General features: G+C 43.1%; 1 protein-coding gene across 2 annotated transcripts in view; it reads right to left on the reverse strand.

The window, feature by feature from the left end:
* Nucleotides 1-5536: 5536 nt before the first annotated feature.
* Nucleotides 5537-18662, reverse strand: part of SLC60A2 (solute carrier family 60 member 2) — a 50305-nt gene continuing 37179 nt past the window's right edge. For both annotated transcript variants that reach the window (XM_075340045.1, XM_075340046.1), the window contains exons 3-4: nt 15942-16058; nt 5537-9465 (exon numbers count right to left, since the gene is read on the reverse strand). In XM_075340045.1, the coding sequence (XP_075196160.1) occupies nt 8249-9465; nt 15942-16058 (1334 nt within the window). In that variant the 3' untranslated portion in view covers nt 5537-8248. The remainder of the gene's footprint in view (nt 9466-15941; nt 16059-18662) is intronic.

The raw sequence follows: 18662 nt of genomic DNA on the forward strand, positions 1-18662 counted from the left end.
AGCGTATTTTTGAATGTGCTTGATGCAAATCAAAACATCCTGTTTGCAACTAGGGCCCAAGTGCTGCCACTGATGGGGTGGGTGTCTGTGTGGCCCAATTTTTGGAAAAAAGGGAGACTCCGCTTGGAGTAACCCTTGCTTACATTGTTTTTAAAAGAAGCCAAGATGAACAAGTCATGGGTCAGCAAAGACTTTGCTACCTACCCCAGTGTCATCCTGGGGACGGCTAAGAATAGCGTATTTTTGAATGTGCTTGATGCAAATCAAAACATCCTGTTTGCAACTAGGGCCCAAGTGCTGCCACTGATGGGGTGGGTGTCTGTGTGGCCCAATTTTTGGAAAAAAGGGAGACTCCGCTTGGAGTAACCCTTGCTTACATTGTTTTTAAAAGAAGCCAAGATGAACAAGTCATGGGTCAGCAAAGACTTTGCTACCTACCCCGGTGTCATCCTGGGGACGGCTAAGAATAGCGTATTTTTGAATGTGCTTGATGCAAATCAAAACATCCTGTTTGCAACTAGGGCCCAAGTGCTGCCACTGATGGGGTGGGTGTCTGTGTGGCCCAATTTTTGGAAAAAAGGGAGACTCCGCTTGGAGTAACCCTTGCTTGCTGTGTTTTTAAAAGAAGCCAAGATGAACAGAGCTGGGATCAGGAAAGACTTTGCTACCTACCCCGGTGTCATCCTGTGGACGGCTAAGAATAGCGTATTTTTGAATGTGCTTGATGCAAATCAAAACATCCTGTTTGCAACTAGGGCCCAAGTGCTGCCACTGATGGGGTGGGTGTCTGTGTGGCCCAATTTTTGGAAAAAAGGGAGACTCCGCTTGGAGTAACCCTTGCTTGCTGTGTTTTTAAAAGAAGCCAAGATGAACAGAGCTGGGATCAGGAAAGACTTTGCTACCTACCCCGGTGTCATCCTGGGGACGGTTAAGAATAGCGTATTTTTGAATGTGCTTGATGCAAATCTAGCTGTGAAGTGTACAACTGGGGCCCAAGTGCTGCCACTGAAGGGGTGGGTGTGTGTGGGGCCCAATTTTTGGAAAAAAGGGAGACTCCGCTTGGAGTAACCCTTGCTTGCTGTGTTTTTAAAAGAAGCCAAGATGAACAGAGCTGGGATCAGGAAAGACTTTGCTACCTACCCCGGTGTCATCCTGGGGACGGATAAGAATGGCGTATTTTTGAATGTGCTTGATGCAAATCTAGCTGTGAAGTGTACAACTGGGGCACAACTGCTGCCACTGAAGGGGTGGGTGTGTGGGGCCCAATTTTTGGAAAAAAGGGAGACTCCGCTTGGAGTCACCTTGCGGTGTTTTACATGACTTTAGAAGGGCGTGCCATGCCTATATCTGTGTGTCCTCCTCTTTTTCCTTGTCCAGCTGTTTTGTTTTCGCATGAGTACATGTCCTTGTCACTTTCCCATGTGTTTGTGTTGTGTTGTGAGTTGTTTGTCACCTTTTGGACACCTTTGAGGGTGTTTTCTAGGTGTTTTACTGTGTTTGTGATTGCCTGCCATTGTTTCCTATGGGCTCGAGTTCGGTTCGTCGAACGTTCGACGAGCCGAACTCGAGCCAGACCCCCCGTTCGGCGAACCGCCTCGAGCCGAACCGGGACCGGTTCGCTCATCTCTACAATAGACTGACCCAATTATATCTAATACACCAAAGTTATATTACTCCCCAGAGACTGAACAAAATGAAAAAGCTGAGTAATTCGGTGGGGATGGGCTGTCCGAGATGCGGGAGAGACGGTGCTGATTTCTGGCACATGATATGGGATTGCCGGGTCATTCTCTCCTATTGGAGTGAGATTGTAATGACTCTTTCCGCCATATTTCAAAAAGCGGTTGCTATGTGCCCAGTCCTGTGTCTATTTGGGGTGGTAGATGTACACTCCTGGTCCCAAGATGAGAATCTATTACTAAAGAAGGTCCTTTTTCTGGCCCGGAAGGGCATTATACTAAATTGGATGAGCACTCATCCCCCAACTAGAGCCTCTTTGTTTGCACTGGTAAATGCTATAATCCCGTCCGAACAATTTGTTTATAAGACAAGAGGCTCTTCAACTAAATTTGACAAAATTTGGGGTAGATGGATGAGGTCGCCCTTGACTGGCGGATCTCCTGGTTCTCTTGCTGATAACCTACAATCGGTATTATTGCAATAACAGCCAGTAGTGCCCCGGTTGGCAGAGAGGAGACACATGTGATTCATGATACGCTATATCAGGGATACCACAAGTTCCCCGAAACTTGGGTTGCACTCTCCTTGACAATATGGATTTCTTGCCGTAAGTTAGACGTGTCTCGTGAGCTAACACCTTTGCTATGTTTGATGCTCTATGGATATGCTGAAAGTAATGGACGTTGATTTGATTGTTGTTACTTTATTATCCTGATGACCAACCAGTTTACATGTACTCTGTCTCACTGTACAATTTGCTGATTTATTCTGTAATGTAATGTTTTACTTAACTTTCAATAAAACGAGTTAAAAAAAAAAGTGTGTGCCACATATTCCAAAAAGTCTCTTCACACAAGCCTTTAAAAATAATGCATTATTCAAATTTACAATTAAATAAAGACCCATTACCAGCATTACAGTAAAGAAAATGTCCAGTTATAAATTCTGTCAGCTCTTCCCAACCTCCTTAGCTTGGTGAAACCTCTGAAAAAAACATTTGTAGGTGTGACTGACTTATCAGCATTTTTAGATATTTTTATTCTGTGCAGTAGAGTAGTGTAGAATTACTGAACTTTAAGAACTAAAAGGTAATCTGTCTTCACATTTAAGATGTGACAGCATCCTGAAGTAATGACAGGCACACTGATTTCTACAGTGTGTCCCTTATCTGTATCTATGCTGTACTTTGGCTAACAGTTCATTGTTTCACTGTACTGCAACCTAGAAGGCTGTCATATTCAGGTGATGGACAGCTTTGGCCTTTTACTTTGCACACTGAGGTCAATCAATGGAGGGTGGAGTGCACTACTCATGAATACACTGGATGTCTTGGTTATAGCCCTCAATACACTCACAGCTCCACAGCCACAGTGTAACAAAACTACAGCATTATCATATTTAACCGACAAATTTACAATCAGCACACCTGTCATCACTTTGTCCTGCCCCCAATAAGGGGGCATAAAGATGGAAAAAGATTCAGAGCACCCTTTCATTGAAGGATTACAATCAACACTAGTGACACAAAGTCTAACATAATACATAAGGTATCCAAAATGAGATGATCGATTGGAGCACTAAAATGCTGCTGCCTCTATGGCCACTCAAATGTCATCAGTGCAAACCTAGCCCTAGTTAAAGGGGTTCTGTCAGGTGATTTAGTAGTACAATACTAATGTTATCTTTAAAGAGAGCTTAAGGCTATGTGCGCACGTTGCGTAATTACATGGAGTTACGCTGCACTTTGTAGCGCAGCGTAACTGCATGCGTCATGCGTCCCCTGCATAATCTATGGAGATTGTGCAGGGGCCGTGCGCACGTGGCATCTTAGAGCGCAGTGCTTCGGCTGCTGCCCGAAGCGCGCGTTCTAAAAAGTGACATGTCACTTCTTCCGTGCTCTTTGCCGGCAGCCCCTGCTCTGTCTATGGCAGGAGCTGCATGCAGAGCGCACGTTCTCTGCCAGCACCATGCGCTTCAGAACAGAGCTTTTCAGCTGCGCTCTGAATCGCACCTTTTAGGTGCAGTGCGCACACGTGCGCACATAGCCTTAGGAGACCTTTCAGGATCAGTAAGTTTTATTGCTGTTTTATCCTGTTATCTTGCTGTAAGCTCTGTAGCATTTAAGGCCACGTCTCACTAAGGGACATCGCTGCCAAGTCACGTTTTTTGTGACGCAACAGCGATCTTGCTAGCGATGTCGCAGTGTGTGACATCCAGCAACGACCTGGCCCCTGCTGTGAGGTCTCCGGTCGTTGCTGAATGTCCTGGACCATTTTTTGGTCGTTGCTCTCACACTGTGAAGCACACAACGCTGTGTTTGACAGCAGAAGCCAACGATCTGAATGTGCAGGGAGCTTGCTTCTGGCAGCCTGCGGTAAGCTGGTAACCAAGGGACATATCTGGTATCCAAGCAAAGCGCTTTGCTTAGTAACCCGATGTGTACCATGGTTACGTGTGCAGGGAGCCGGCGTCTGGCAGCTGCGGACGCCGGTAACCAAGGTACAGATCGAGTATCCAAGCAAAGCGCTTTACTTAGTAACCCGATGTGTACCATGGTTATGAAGCACAGCGTCGTTAGACAGATTGCTGGTGGCTGATCTCTGTTCGCTGTGGAGATCTGCATGATTGACAGCTCACCAGCGACCATGTAGCGACGCACCAATGATCCCTGCCAGGTCAGATCGCTGGTGGGATCGCTGGTTGCATCGCTTAGTAAGACGGTACCCTTAGTGTGATGTAGTAACTTGTCAAGCAGATGTAAATACAAACTGCATTATGCCCTGCTCTCCCATCCCACCTCTCAGTGCAGGCATCAGGGACAGAAAAACTGAACTGAATTTGCACTGCTTCCCCCACCCATACTTCCTCCCACCTTATCAGCAGAGATTGTGAATACACTGGAAGGTGGGTAATTGTATTTATTATATTTATATACACTTGACTAGTGTGCACCAGACACTGAATTCTATGGAGCTTACAGCAAGATAACAAGATCATGTAGAACAATAAAACTTAATGATCCTGAAAGGTCTCCTTAAGGGGTGCTTCACACACAGCGAGCTCACTGCCGAGATCGCTGCTGAGTCACGCTTTTTGTGACGCAGCAGTGACCTCATTAGCGATCTCGCTGTGTGTGACACTGAGCAGCGATCTGGCCCCTGCTGCGAGATCGCTGCTCGTTACACACAGCCCTGGTTCGTTTTCTTCAAAGCCGCTCTCCTGCTGTGACACACAGATCGCTGTGTGTGACAGCGAGAGAGCGACAAATGAAGCGAGCAGGGAGCAGGAGCCGGCGTCTGACAGCTGAGGTAAGCTGTATCCAAGATAAACATCGGGTAACCAAGGTGGTTACCCGATATTTACCTTAGTTACCAGCCTCTGCAGCTCTCACGCTGCCTGTGCTGCCGGCTCCGGCTCTCTGCACATGTAGCTGCTGTACACATCGGGTTAATTAACCCGATGTGTACAGCAGCTAGGAGAGCAAGGAGCCAGCGCTAAGCAGTGTGCGCGGCTCCCTGCTCTCTGCACATGTAGCTGCATTACACATCGGGTTAATTAACCCGATGTGTACTGTAGCTAGGAGAGCAAGGAGCCAGCGCTCAGTGTGCGCGGCTCCCTGCTCCCTGCTCACACTGGTAACTAATGTAAACATCGGGTAACCATACCCGATGTTTACCTTAGTTACCAGTCTCCGCAGGTTCCAGACGGCGGCTCCGTGCAAGCGCAGCATCGCTTGCACATCGCTGCTGGCTGGGGGCTGTTCACTGGTCGCTGGTGAGATCTGCCTGTTTGACAGCTCACCAGCGACCATGTAGCGATGCAGCAGCGATCCTGACCAGGTCAGATCGCTGGTCGGATCGCTGCTGCATCGCTAAGTGTGAAGGTACTCTAAGCCTCACTTAAAGATACCATTAGTATTGTGCTAGAAAATCACCAGAAAGATTTATTTTAACCCTCTACCAGCTACTGTATATAGTGCAACAAACCCATATTGCCTGTGCATAATACCCAAGGGGTGCCCTGCTCACACACCACAAATCATATAGCATACCTTTAGATGCACCCATATATAGGGGCACATCCTCATTAATAGATAGTAGTATATGGAGGCATAGTGGTAAGATAACAGGGCATCTACAATTTATGCTAAAACCTTCCAGACTGAACAATGTAAGGAGTGGTCTTCATCCCCAGCACACCATACGTCACATCCAGATGTGTGCTTAGGTTAGTGCAGAATCCTAAGGACTCCTACCTGTACAGCTTTCCATTAATTTCAGTACTCTAGGGCCACCTTAGATGTTCCATTGTTAAAATCTAATTTAAGTTAACATTCTCTTATCACTGCCCAATTTCCACAGAGCTTGTTTTTTGGTCCTATGGAAATCCAGAGTTCAACACAATTCAGCTTAGGAAACGTGGATCCAGCAATAAATTAATGTAAACCAAAAGGAAAAATGCCCACGTCAAGTTATCTATATGCATGCAATATTTCTTATTTAACCCACCTAAAGTTGTGTCGTCACCATAAGGCCTTTTTCTTCCCCAAGTCTGTTTTCTGACCCCATAAGTGCTGGAATTTTTATTTATTTATTTTTTTAAAGCTCTTCAAAATTAGGGCAGAAAAAAACCCCCACCAAGTTGGTAGCTTTCGCATAAAAAAAAAAATAATGCAAGAATTAATATGCTCTGAAAACTTTGCACACTTCAGGAAAAAAAAACAAAAACACACAAAATCCACAGTGTATATAAATGTGTGCCCAAGGACATTAAATTGTTTTACATTTACCACATCATCACATTGATCAAGCCAAAATTTAGAATATAAATGACAAGTTGAGCATCCTCCACACACGTGACTTAGGCTATGTTCACACAGGGCTTTTTTGGTAATTTTTTTTTCCTGACTAAAACCTGATCTTGTGGCAGGAAATCTCATTTGAGTCATCTGCATTTTTGGTGCGTTTATTAGTGGCGTTTTTGCTGCAGATTGGTGCGGATTTGCTGCCTTTTTTCTACAAAATGGGTTGTATCAATGAAAAAAATGCAGCAAATCTGCAGCAAAGAATTAACAAGCTCATTCTTTAAAAACCTGACCAAAAACGCAGGTATTTGACAAAAACAGTCAGGGAAAAAACCTGATGTATTTGTGTGTGCATGAGATTTTAGAAATCTCAGACTTTGCTGGGACTGTAAAAAGCAGCTTTTTATTAGCATGGATTTGCATAAAACCAAGGCAAATCTGCAGCTAAATAACGCAGCAAAAACGTGCCAAAAAAGCCCTGTGTGAACATAGCCTAAGACTAGAAAGCTTAAAGTGAACCTGTCAGGTCCCATATGCCTTTTAACCTAGCAGCAGGGACATGTGTGGGCCAAAGCTCCCTGCCTAACCATCCGTCTAATAATATTGTGTAAAAGCTTAGTATAAAAAAAAAAAAAAAAAAAAAGGGGGGAGGGTTTTCCCTATGCTAATAAGCGCTGGGACTAGTCGCAAGGGTGTTGTTTCGCCCAGACTAGTCTGCCCTGTGGGCATGATATCAATGAACAGACGCCAATGTTGGCTCATGGAAATCTTGTGCATGCGCGTGTCCCATACCTGCAGCATCACTTGGCCTTCTTAGCTGGGTGTACGCTTGTCGACTTCACAAGCACACTGTGCATTATCCAAAGTCTCCTATGCTCTCGAGCATGTGCAGAGCACGTCTGAAGCCGGGAATGAGACACACGAATGCGTGAGATTTCCATGAACCGGCGGTGGCGTTAGCTCATTGAAATATAGTATCATGCCCGTAGTGTTGGGATACCATGGAAAAAGGGCAGACTAGTTGGGGCAAAGCAACGCCCTTGCATGTAGTCCAAGCGATTATTAGCATAGAGAAAACGCAAGTTATATACATACCTTTTTTTATACTGTGCTTTTACACAATATTTTAGGCAAGGAATGGTTAGGCAGGGATATTTAGCCCACACATGTCCCTGCTGCTAGGTTAAAAGGCATATGGGACCTGACATGTTCACTTTAAGCCATATTTTTTGTCTACAACTGTTATCCATTTGGTGCATGTATTTTGCATTAAAAAAAATAGATGCATTTGCTATAGCCTTTTCTACTTGGCCTTTAAAAATGCATGTATTAAATGTAACAAAATAAAAGCCACCAAAAATGCTTTTTTTTTTAAAAAAAAAAAAAAAGTCTATATCAAGGAGGCCTTAAAAAACAGTAATGCACTTGAGAATCTGGCCAGCTCTTCTCTCCATAAGCCTAGATATCTATAGTAATACCTCACATTTTCACTTGCTTCCTCACAGAAAAATATTACCACTTTAACATACCACCTTGTAGGTGCAATAACAATGATTCAAGGGCTTTTCAGATGCACTGATAATTCAGCCTCAAGAAATTGAGGGATATGAAAACAGACAGACACCTTTGCTTTTAACACTTCTGCTTAATGAGATGACCAATTATCCCATTTACTGGACGGCACTTTCATTTTTAAGAGCATATCAAAGCATCATCCGAGGAAGATCCGGTCAGCCAATAATTGTAGGCAATTTCAGCAACATTTTAGTCATTTTTTTCTCTGTCTGCATTGAGATTTTTGGATGGAGACCTATTAACAATCACATCTTTTGCAGTTCCATTTTTTGTTACCAACTCACTGCTGACATCCGAAGTTGAAGTCACTTCTGATGTGCTGTCTTGTATCACAGTGCTGTAGTTTTTACTCTGATCATTCATCTCAATAGATTCAAAGTCTGCTTCATTCCAGTGCTGAGCATCCTCTTCTTCATCCTCCTCTTCTACTGCAGAACCTGAAAGTAAAGCTCTCCGGTCCTCACTTTCAATTCCATGCCACCGAGTCTTCTCTTTTGGACAAGTGGCCACTTTGTACATAATTGGAAAGAGAACTGCAGTCAACACAGAAGAGATCAATATTGTATACATAAGTACTGGATGGGCAGGAAACAATCCCTGAAGATATCCTACAGAAGCAGGAATTGCCATTTCACCTAGTGCTGCTCCGACAACAAACAGGGAGGCAGACTTTCCTCCAATTGTTGTGTATTGCTGTGCCCAAGAAAAACCACTAGGAAATGTGGTAGCCATAGAGGCACCATAGAGTGCACTACCAACCCAAAGCACAATATGGTGGGTATGAAAAAGAAGTAAAAACAAAGATGACACAGCACAACCAATCACACTAAGCAGCAGCATGGTGCCCGGATATAGACAAGTTGCAAAACAGATGGCCAAACCTCGAACTGCAGCAAACACTCCCCAAAATATTGAATTCAGTCCAGCTGCTTTATCATGATCCATTCCTACTGTAGTGATGGCATAAGTAAAAATATAGGAACCATAGGCAACTTCTGCACCAACATAGGAGAAAAAAAACAAGACAAGAAGAAATATAAGGACGTTGTGGTATTTGGCTGTCCGTACTTTCTCTTCTGTAGTCTTGATGGCAGACTGGTTTGATTGAGTCTTGCTGTACAAGATAAATAGAAATAAAGAAACCAGCAAAATATATGTTGCAATAACAATATAGGATAACATGGATTTTTTTATATCAAAAAAACCAGACAGTTCCTGGGATGTTTGGTTGATACCCTTCAGTGGCAGGAATTGTTTGTGGCGAAGCTGATCAAGTGGCAGAATTTCCGGGATTATTTTTGCCAATATTGGAGCTAATAGAGCCCCTAAAGCAAAACTGAAGTGGAGTGCTTGCACATGTGGGCCAGCTTCATCTCCCCAGGTATTGAGAATAACGACATTTCCACCTGATGTGCAGAAAGATACAATGAATTAATATTCTTAGGAGAAATTAAAAACATACTTAGTAAAAATTGTGGAAAAGCAATTTTTATCTATTCTGTGAACACAAGTCACAAAAGCTTAATGCAATATAAAGAGCAAGAGACCTGTCCTCTAAAGGGAATCAGTCAGTAGATTTTTGCTATGTAATCAAGACAGTATGTTGTAAGGGTTAAAAAAGAATTTAATCATGTGTCTTATCAAGGTCCAGTGTTGTTGTTTACTTACAGTGTTTGGTGTGGGCTCTCTTTGCTCTGCTGCATGCTAAATCTAAAAGCTTTGATTCAGAACCAAAAACCACAAAGTAATACATTGTTGGATTCAGGGTCTCTGCCTACATTGTGCTGCTCTCAGATGGGCTAGCAAAAACCACTTGACAGATTCCGCTTAAAAGTACAGTAAAAAAAAAAAACAAACAAGTCCACTCCTCATTCCTATTGAAAGATAGAAAAGGAACTATAAGCATATCATCACAGTTTCCTAAAACTCTATGCTGCAATCTCATGGACAATAAGTGTGCTTGTAACAGCAGTTCACTGCCGGGTGTGCATGGTATAGGTTATGTACACTACAGTTCAAGTTTGGGGTCACCCAGACATTGTCTTTTCTATGAAAAATCATACATTTATCAAACTAGAAATAAGCCCGATGCTATCGCATCAGGAGTGCGGTGAAATGAACATACGTCTATGCTTAGTGGTGCTGACAGGAGCAGTGGACATGTGTCACACTGTTTGTGCTCTCCAACATCTGTATATTGGTAGCTGGTGTTGTGTTTCTTGAACTGTGCTGTGTGTACGTGTCATCAGGGTACGTGTGTGTGTGTGCGTAAAAATATGGCTGTACACTGTGTACATGTCGTCTGTGTACGAGTGTGTATATGGCTGTACGCTGTGTGTATGGGTCAGTGTATATGGCTGTACGCTGTGTCGTCGGGGTATATGTGTCAGTGCATATGGCTGTACGCTGTGTGTATATGGCTGTACGCTGTGTGTACGTGTCAGTGTATATGGCTGTACGCTGTGTGTACGTGTCGTCTGGGTACGTGTCTGTGTGTATGGCTGTATGCACGTGTCAGTGTATATGGCTGTACGTACATGTCGTACGTGTGTGTGTGTGCGTGTATATGGCTGTACGCTGTGTGTAAGTGTCGTCTGTATACATGTGTGTGTATTCTCTGTCTCTTGCGGAGGTAATCTGGAGATATTTCACCCCATGCTTCCAGAAGCCCCTCCCACAAGTTGATTGGCTTGATGGGCACTTTTTGAGTACCATACGGTCGTCAAGCTGCTCCCACAACAGCTCAATAGGGTTGAGATCTGGTGACTAGGCTGGCCCCTCCATTTCAGATAGAATACCAGCTGCCTGCTTCTTCCCTAAATAGTTCATGCATAATTTGGAGGTGTGCTTTTGGGTCATTGTCCTGTTGTAGGATGAAATTGGCTCCAATCAAGCGCTGTCCACATGGTATGGTATTGCGTTGCAAAATGGAGAGATAGCCTTCCTTATTCAAAATCCCTTTTACCTTGTACAAATTTCCCACTTTACCAGCACCAATGGAACCCCAGACCATCACATTACCTCCACCATGCTTGACAGATGGCGTCAGGCACTCTTCCAGCATCTTTTCAGTAGTTCTGCGTCTCACAAAATGTTCTTCTGTGTGATCCAAACACCTCAAACTTCGATTTGTCTGTCCATAACACTTTTTTCCAATCTTTCGCTGTCCAATGTCTGTGTTCTTTTTCCCATATTAATCTTTTACTATTATTAGCCAGTCTCAGATTATGGCTTTTTCTTTGCCACTCTGCCCTGAAGGCCAGCATCCCGTAGTCGCCTCTTCACTGTAGACATTGACACTGGCGTTTTGCGGGTACTATTTAATGAAGTTGCCAGTTGAGGACCTGTGAAGCGTTCATTTCTCAAACTAGAGCCTCTAATGTACTTGTCTTGTTGCTTAGTTGTGCAGCGGGGCCTCCCACTTCGCCAGATTCTCAACTAGCTCAAAGGAAGGTCAGTTTTAGGCTATGTGTCCATGTTGCTTTTTACCTGCTTTTTTGCTGATTTTTCAACTGCAGCGCTTAATGCCGAAATGGATGTGTTCTGCTTTTCAAGCAAAGTCTATGGGAATTTGGGTTTCTTGTGCCCACTATGCAGTTCAAACTGCAGCCTTTTTGTGGCAGAACTTTGGACAAAAACTCAGCTTTGCAGTGCAAAACCCAAATGGCAAAAACAACTGACATGTCAATTGTTTTTGCCATTTGCGTTTTGAACTGCAAAGCAGAGTTTTTGCCCAAATTTCTGCCAGAAAAAGGCGCAGTTTGAACTACATAGTGGGCACAAGAAACCCAAATTCCCATAGACTTTGCTTGAAAAGCAGAACACACCAATTTTGGCATTAAACACTGCAGTTGAAAAAGCAGCAAAAAAGCAGGTAAAAAGCAACGTGGACACATAGCCGTAAATCTTCTCTAATCAGCAAAACTATTTTCAGCTGTGCTAACATACTTGCACGAGGGTTTTAAAGGAATTTCTAAACATCCATTAGCCTTCTAACATAATTAGCAAACAATGTACCATTCGAACACTTGAGTCGTGGTTGTTGGAAATGGGCCTCTATACACCTATGTAGATATTGCAGTCAAAACCAGGCGTTTAAAGCTAGAATAGTCATTTACCACATTAACAATGTATATAGTGTATTTCTGTGTAAATGAATGTTAGCTTCATTGAAAAAAAAAAGTGCTTTCCTTTCAAAAATAAGGAAAATTCTAAGTGACCCTAAACTTTTGAACTGTTGTGTACATAGCATGAGAATACAGATTATGGAGATACTTACTCTTTACCCATAACTTACCTGGAAGTGGAATACATAGGTTTCCACCATTTTGATTTATCTGCTAGTGTAACATGCAATGCTAATATGTGTTTGCAAAAAAATTAAAACATTCTTGACATCAGTTTTTCATAAAAACATTAATTTTAGGTACAGTTCTCTAAAATTTCTTTAACCCCTTCAGCCCTCGGGCACTTTCCGTTTTTGAGGTTTTGTTTTTTGCTCCCCTTCTTCCGAGAGCCGTAACTTTTTTATTTTTCCGTCAATCTTGCCATGTAAGGGCTTGTTTTTTGCGGGACGAGTTGTACTTTTAAATGAAGCCATAAGTTTTACCATATAGTGTACTGGAAAACGGCAAAAAAAATTCCAAGTGCGGAAAAATTGCAAAAAAAGTGTGATCATACAATAGTTTTTGGGATATTTTATTCACTGTGTTCACTATATGGTAAAACTGATGTATCTATGTGATGCCTCAGGTCAGTGCGAGTTTGTAGACACCAAACATGTATAGGTTTACTTGTGTCTAAGGGGTTAAAAAAATTCACAAGCTTGTCCAAAAAAAAGTGGCGCACATTTTGCGCCATTTTCCAAAACCCGTAGCGTTCTCATTTTTTGGGATCTGAGGCTCAGTGATGGCTTATTTTTTGCGTCTCGACCTGACGTTTTTAACGGTACCATTTTTGCGCAGATGCTACGTTTTGATCGCCTGTTATTGCATTTTGCGGCGACCAAAAAACGTAATTTTGACGTTTGGAATTTTTTTGCCGCTACGACATTTACTGATCAGATTAATTGATTTTATATTTTGATAGATCAGGCATTTCTGAAGCCGGCGATACCAAATATGTGTATATTTTTTATTTTTTTAACCCTTTAATTTTCAATGGGGTGATTTGAACTTTTAGGTTTTTTTTATTTTTTTTTAATTTTTTAAAACTTTTTTTTTTACTTTTTATTTTACTAGTCCCCCTAGGGGGCTATAGCGATCAGCAATCCGATCGCTCTGCACTATCTGCAGATCTCAGCTACAGAGCTGAGAACTGCAGATTTGGTGCTTTACTTTCAATGCCGGCTGTATTCTGGCATTGAGAGGAAGTGAGTCCTGTTATCTACAGGCGTCATCACATGACCCTGTGCTACCATGGCAACCACCGAAAGTCACGTGATCATGTCACGTGAGTTCCGGTGGTGGCGGGATAAGTGACTGTCATGGCGGCGCCCATATACATATCACTGCCAGATTTTGGCAGCGAGATGTAAGGGGTTAATGGCCGCGGGTGGAAGCGATTCCACCCGCGGCTAGCAGGCACACATGTCAGCTGTTGAAAACAGCTGATATGTGCGCGGATCGCTGCCGCCGCCTCCCGGCGGCAGGGGGCGGGGCTTAACGACACACGATCCATGACGTACCCAGTACATCATGGGTCGTTAAGGGGTTAAAGTAAACTGGTCACCTGATTCACGCTGACCAAACCACAAACATCTTAAATGAGAGCCTGACTGCACAACCTTCAGGTACAGTCAAGGCCAAAGGTGTTGCCACCCTTGAAATTCTTCCAGAAAATAAAGTATTTGCACCACAAAATTATTGCAATTACACACTTATTTCCTGTGTGTGTATTGGAGCAACACACAAAAGGAGGGGAAAAAAAAAAAAAGCGCAAATTGGACATAATTTCACAAAAAAAGCACAAAAACAAAAGCTTGACAAAATTGTTGCCACCTTTCCAAAATTGTGGGTATACAACTTTGCTTCAAGCACTTGATACTCGTTCAATCTCACCTGAAGCAAGTAACTGGTGTGAGCAATATGAAAATCACACCTGAAACCAGATAAAAAGTAGAAAACTTGACTCAATCTCTGTGTTGTATGTGCCACACTACGCATGGAGAACATTAAGAGGGAAAAAAAACAAAAAACAAAAACTGAGAATTTGAAAAACAAAATGGTTGAAAAATATCGACAATCAAAAGGTTACAAGTCCACCTCCAGAGATCTTCCTCTGTCCTCATTGTGCCAGCTAATCAAGATGTTTAAAACAATAACAACCCATGGCACTGTAGCTAAATCGCCCTGGATGTGGACGGCAGACAAAAATTGATGAAAGGTTGCAATACAGGATAGTCCGGAGGGTGGATAGGCAGCCCCAATCAAGTTCCAAAGACATTCAAGCTGTCTTGCAGGCTCACGGTGAATCAGTGTCAGGGCAAACTAACAGTCCGCATTTAAGTTAAATGAAACACTTTGGCAGGAGACCCAGGAGGATGCTGCTGACACAGACACATAAATGTACTGGAGTAAGCCAACTATCTCTTCAGGGAGGAAGTAGACGTGAGTAAGCCAAAATCCTTCTGGGAATGAGTCTTGTGTACAGATGAGTGAAGCCTTTTTGGTAAAGAGTATCATTCTACTGTTTACCGTAAAAAGAATGAGGCCTACAAAAAAAAAAAAAGAACACAGTACCTACAGTCAAATATGGTGGAGATTCAAAGATGTTTTGGGGTTGTTTTACTGCCATTGGGTGCCTTGATTGTGTGCAAGGCATCATAAAATCTGAAGATTACCAAAGGATTTTGGGTCACAATGTAGTGCACGGTGTCAGAAAGCTAGGTCATGGGTCTTCCAGCAAAATGATGACACCAAACATACTTCAAGAAGCACCCAGAAATGGATGGAAACAAAGTGCTGGAGAGTTCTGAAGTGGCCAGCAATGAGTCCGGATCTAAATGCCATTGAACACTTATGGAGAGATCAGAAAAATGCTGTTGGGAGAAGGCACCCATCAAATATGAGAGGCCTGGAGCAGTTTGCCAAAAAAGAGTGGTCCAAAATTCCAGTGGAGAGGTATAAGAAGCTTGTTGATAGTTATATCAAGTGATTGTAGTTATTTATTCCAAAAGGGTGTGCTACCAAATATTAAATGAAGGGTGCAAACAATTTTGTCTGGCCCATTTTTGGAGTTAGGTGTAAAATTATGTCCAATTTTCTGCCTTTTTTCCCTTGTTTTTTTTTTTGTGTTGTTCCAATACATACAAAAGAAATAAACAGGTGTATAACAACACATGTGTAATTGCAATAATCTTCTAGAAGAAATACTTTATTTTCTGGAACAATTTCAAGGGTGCCAACACTTTCAGGCATGACTGTATGTCTCTCAAAAACACTCTGGGGTTTCAGAGAAAACAAAGACGTTCGAAGTTTCTTTCATTTGTGGGTACAAAGGGAGAGACCGATCAATCAACTAGAGAAGGTCAGAGAGAATCTGCCACCACATTCAACACTATTTTATGTTACAAAATGGCAGTTGGTAAATACAACCAAGCATGAAATTGTTCACCTTTGGCAGTTCAGTGATAGTAAATTATTCTATATGTTAGGAAATGAACAGCTCATGAGACTTCTGAACCTCTAAATCAGCAGCATTAAGGCTTGTGTAAATCTTTAGGACCATTTATCACCCAGATGAGCTTGTATCTAATCCAATGATAAGTCAGATATTTATATATGATAGATATTACACTGGAGATCAAAGTTAGAGAACAATGTATGAGCACTTGCTTTTTTATATCTTAATTCATAAATTGTACATGAAGCATTGTGCTTACCAGTGTCTAGGAATCCCATGGAAATTCCCACAATAGACATAACTCCAGTGAGAAATATGGCTTTCTTACACCAAGGCAAGACAAAAAGTCCTGTACAAGTAGACAACATTGACAGCCCTTGAAATAAGAAGACACAGAAAGATAAAAGAACATTATTTTTTAATGGCAGGTATAGGTGACATTCTAACATACAACTATACTGGTCACAAAATGCTAAATTCAGTAACCAAAAGGCTGAATATACTTTTCACATTTAAGTTTAGTCTAAGGGTAAGTTCACACAGTGCGTTTTTCGTGGCATTTTTGCACAGTTTTCGGGTGCGTTTTTGCTCAGAAAACTGCATGACTTTGCTTCCCCAGCAAAGTCTGAGTTTTCATTTTTGCTGTCTGCACACAGCGGTTTTTTTTTAGCTGCATTTTTGTGGTGCCACAAAAACGCAGCATGTCAATTATTCCCGCGTTTTTCACTGCGCTTTTCATCCATTGAGTGCAATGGGATGTTGAAAGACGCAATGAGAAACGCAAATAGCTGTGTTTTGGTGCGTTTCTAAAACCAAAAACGCAGCTATAAAACGCAGGAGGTGGGTAGTAAAGTGACATGTACAGGAAGAGGGTTCCTTCTGTCAGTAAACACAGAAGCGTGAATCCTCCCGGTACCGTCACCGCCGCTTCCACCTCCCGTCCAGTGCATGTATGCTGCCGTGCGGCGCCATGTACGGGCGGGAGGTGGAAGCGGCTGCAAAATCAAAAGTGAACAGAAAAAAAAAAAAAAAAAAAGTTATACTCACCTGTCTGCAGACTCCCGGTGCCATGCCCGCTCCCAAATCCTCCTCCCGGTCCCGCCACTCACGGTGCATGCAGTCTCCCCGGGTACGTATGCCTGCAGGATGCAGGACCTGGCGATGGATCACCTGATGCAGTCACCTGACGCATCAGGTGATCGCAAGTCTCGGGCTGACGCCAGCGCCCGGCCGGTTATCAGCGGATGCCTCAGGAGACTTCATCCCTGATTACCGGCAGCTGCTGCAGCGATCGGATGGGATCAGACTCCTCCAATCGCTCCAGGAGCTGCCGGTAATCAGCACATAAGTGAGTATTTTTTATTTTTTTTTGCACCGATGCATCAGCTGATTGTATAATCGGCTTTTAAACAATCAGCTGATGTGTGATGTGCTTCAGGCTCTTGAACCTGACACATCATCTGATCGCTTTGCCTTCCAGCAAACCGATCAGACGATATTGGATCCGGATTGGACGGCGCGGGACCCTTGACCCAGGATTACTGCGGAGGGGGGGGTTCTTTATTTCAATAAAGATGGAGTCACTAATTGTGTTGTGTTTTATTTCTAATAAAAATATTTTTCTGTGTGTTGTGTTTTTTTTTATCTTTACTAGAAATTCATGGTGGCCATGTCTAATATTGGCGTGACACCATGAATTTCGGGCTTAGGGCCAGCTATACAGCTAGCCCTAACCCTATTATTACCCAGCGAGCCACCCGGCATCAGGGCAGCTGGAAGAGTTGGATACAGCGCCAGAAGATGGCGCTTCTATGAAAGCGCCATTTTCTGGGGTGGCTGCGGGACTGCAATTCACAGCGGGGGTGCCCAGAAAGCATGGGCACCCTGCACTGTGGATTCCAATCCCCAGCTGCCTAGTTGTACCCGGCTGGACTCAAAAATTGGGCGAAGCGCACGTCATTTTTTTTTTAAAATTATTTCATGAACTTCATGAAATAATTAAAAAAAAAAAAAAAAAAAAGGGCTTCCCTATATTTTTGGTTCCCAGCCAGGTACAAATAGGCAGCTGGGGGTTGGGGGCAGCCCGTACCTGCCTGCTGTACCCGGCTAGCATACAAAAATATGGCGAAGCCCACGTCATTTTTTTTGTTTGGGGGGGGCAAAGAAATCCTGCATACAGTCCTGGAAGGAGGATGCTGAGCCTTGTAGTTCGACAGCTGCTGTCTGCTCTCCTGCATACACTATTGGATGGAGGATGCTGAGCCTTGTAGTTCGACAGCTGCTGTCTGCTCTTGCTGCTGAGCTGCTGAGCCTTGTAGGTCTGCTCCCCCTGACTCTCCCTCAAGCATACAGTCCTGGATGGAGCATGCTGAGCCTTGTAGTTCTGCAGCTGCTGTCTGCTCTCCTGCATACACTATTGGATGGAGGATGCTGAGCCTTGTAGTTCTGCAGCTGTCTGCTCTTCTGCATACACTAGTGGAGAATGAAGAACACATTGAAGAAGGAAATGACATCAGACCTTTTTTTTTTGTTCACTGATAAAAACTGCATAAAGACGCAGTGAGCAAAAACGCTGCAAAAACGCAGCAAAAAAACGCACCAAATCGCGGCAAAACGCGTGCGTTTTTTGACGCGGGTGCGTTTTTGTGCGGTTTTTGCCGCAAAAAACGCACAAAAACGCAGCGTCAAAAAAACGCAGTGTGTGAACCTAGCCTTAGACATACTGTATGAGTCTATGGCTTCCAGAATCAAAGTTTAGAGACAAGAGGATAATCTAAACAGATAAAACCTTAGCTCAATAGTAGAATAGTAAACCTGCATTTCAGGGATATTCCCATTTCATACATTTATAGTATATGCCAAAAGGTGGCATCTGTAGCTACAAGACATTTCTGACATATCATATGTGTATGCCATAAATGTACGAGAAAGTGTTAAGGCTATGTGCGCACTAGAAAAGTGATTTCTTGAGAAACTTCTG

This window comes from Anomaloglossus baeobatrachus, chromosome 3 (assembly GCF_048569485.1).
Source record: "Anomaloglossus baeobatrachus isolate aAnoBae1 chromosome 3, aAnoBae1.hap1, whole genome shotgun sequence".
NCBI classification, from domain to species: domain Eukaryota; kingdom Metazoa; phylum Chordata; class Amphibia; order Anura; family Aromobatidae; genus Anomaloglossus; species Anomaloglossus baeobatrachus.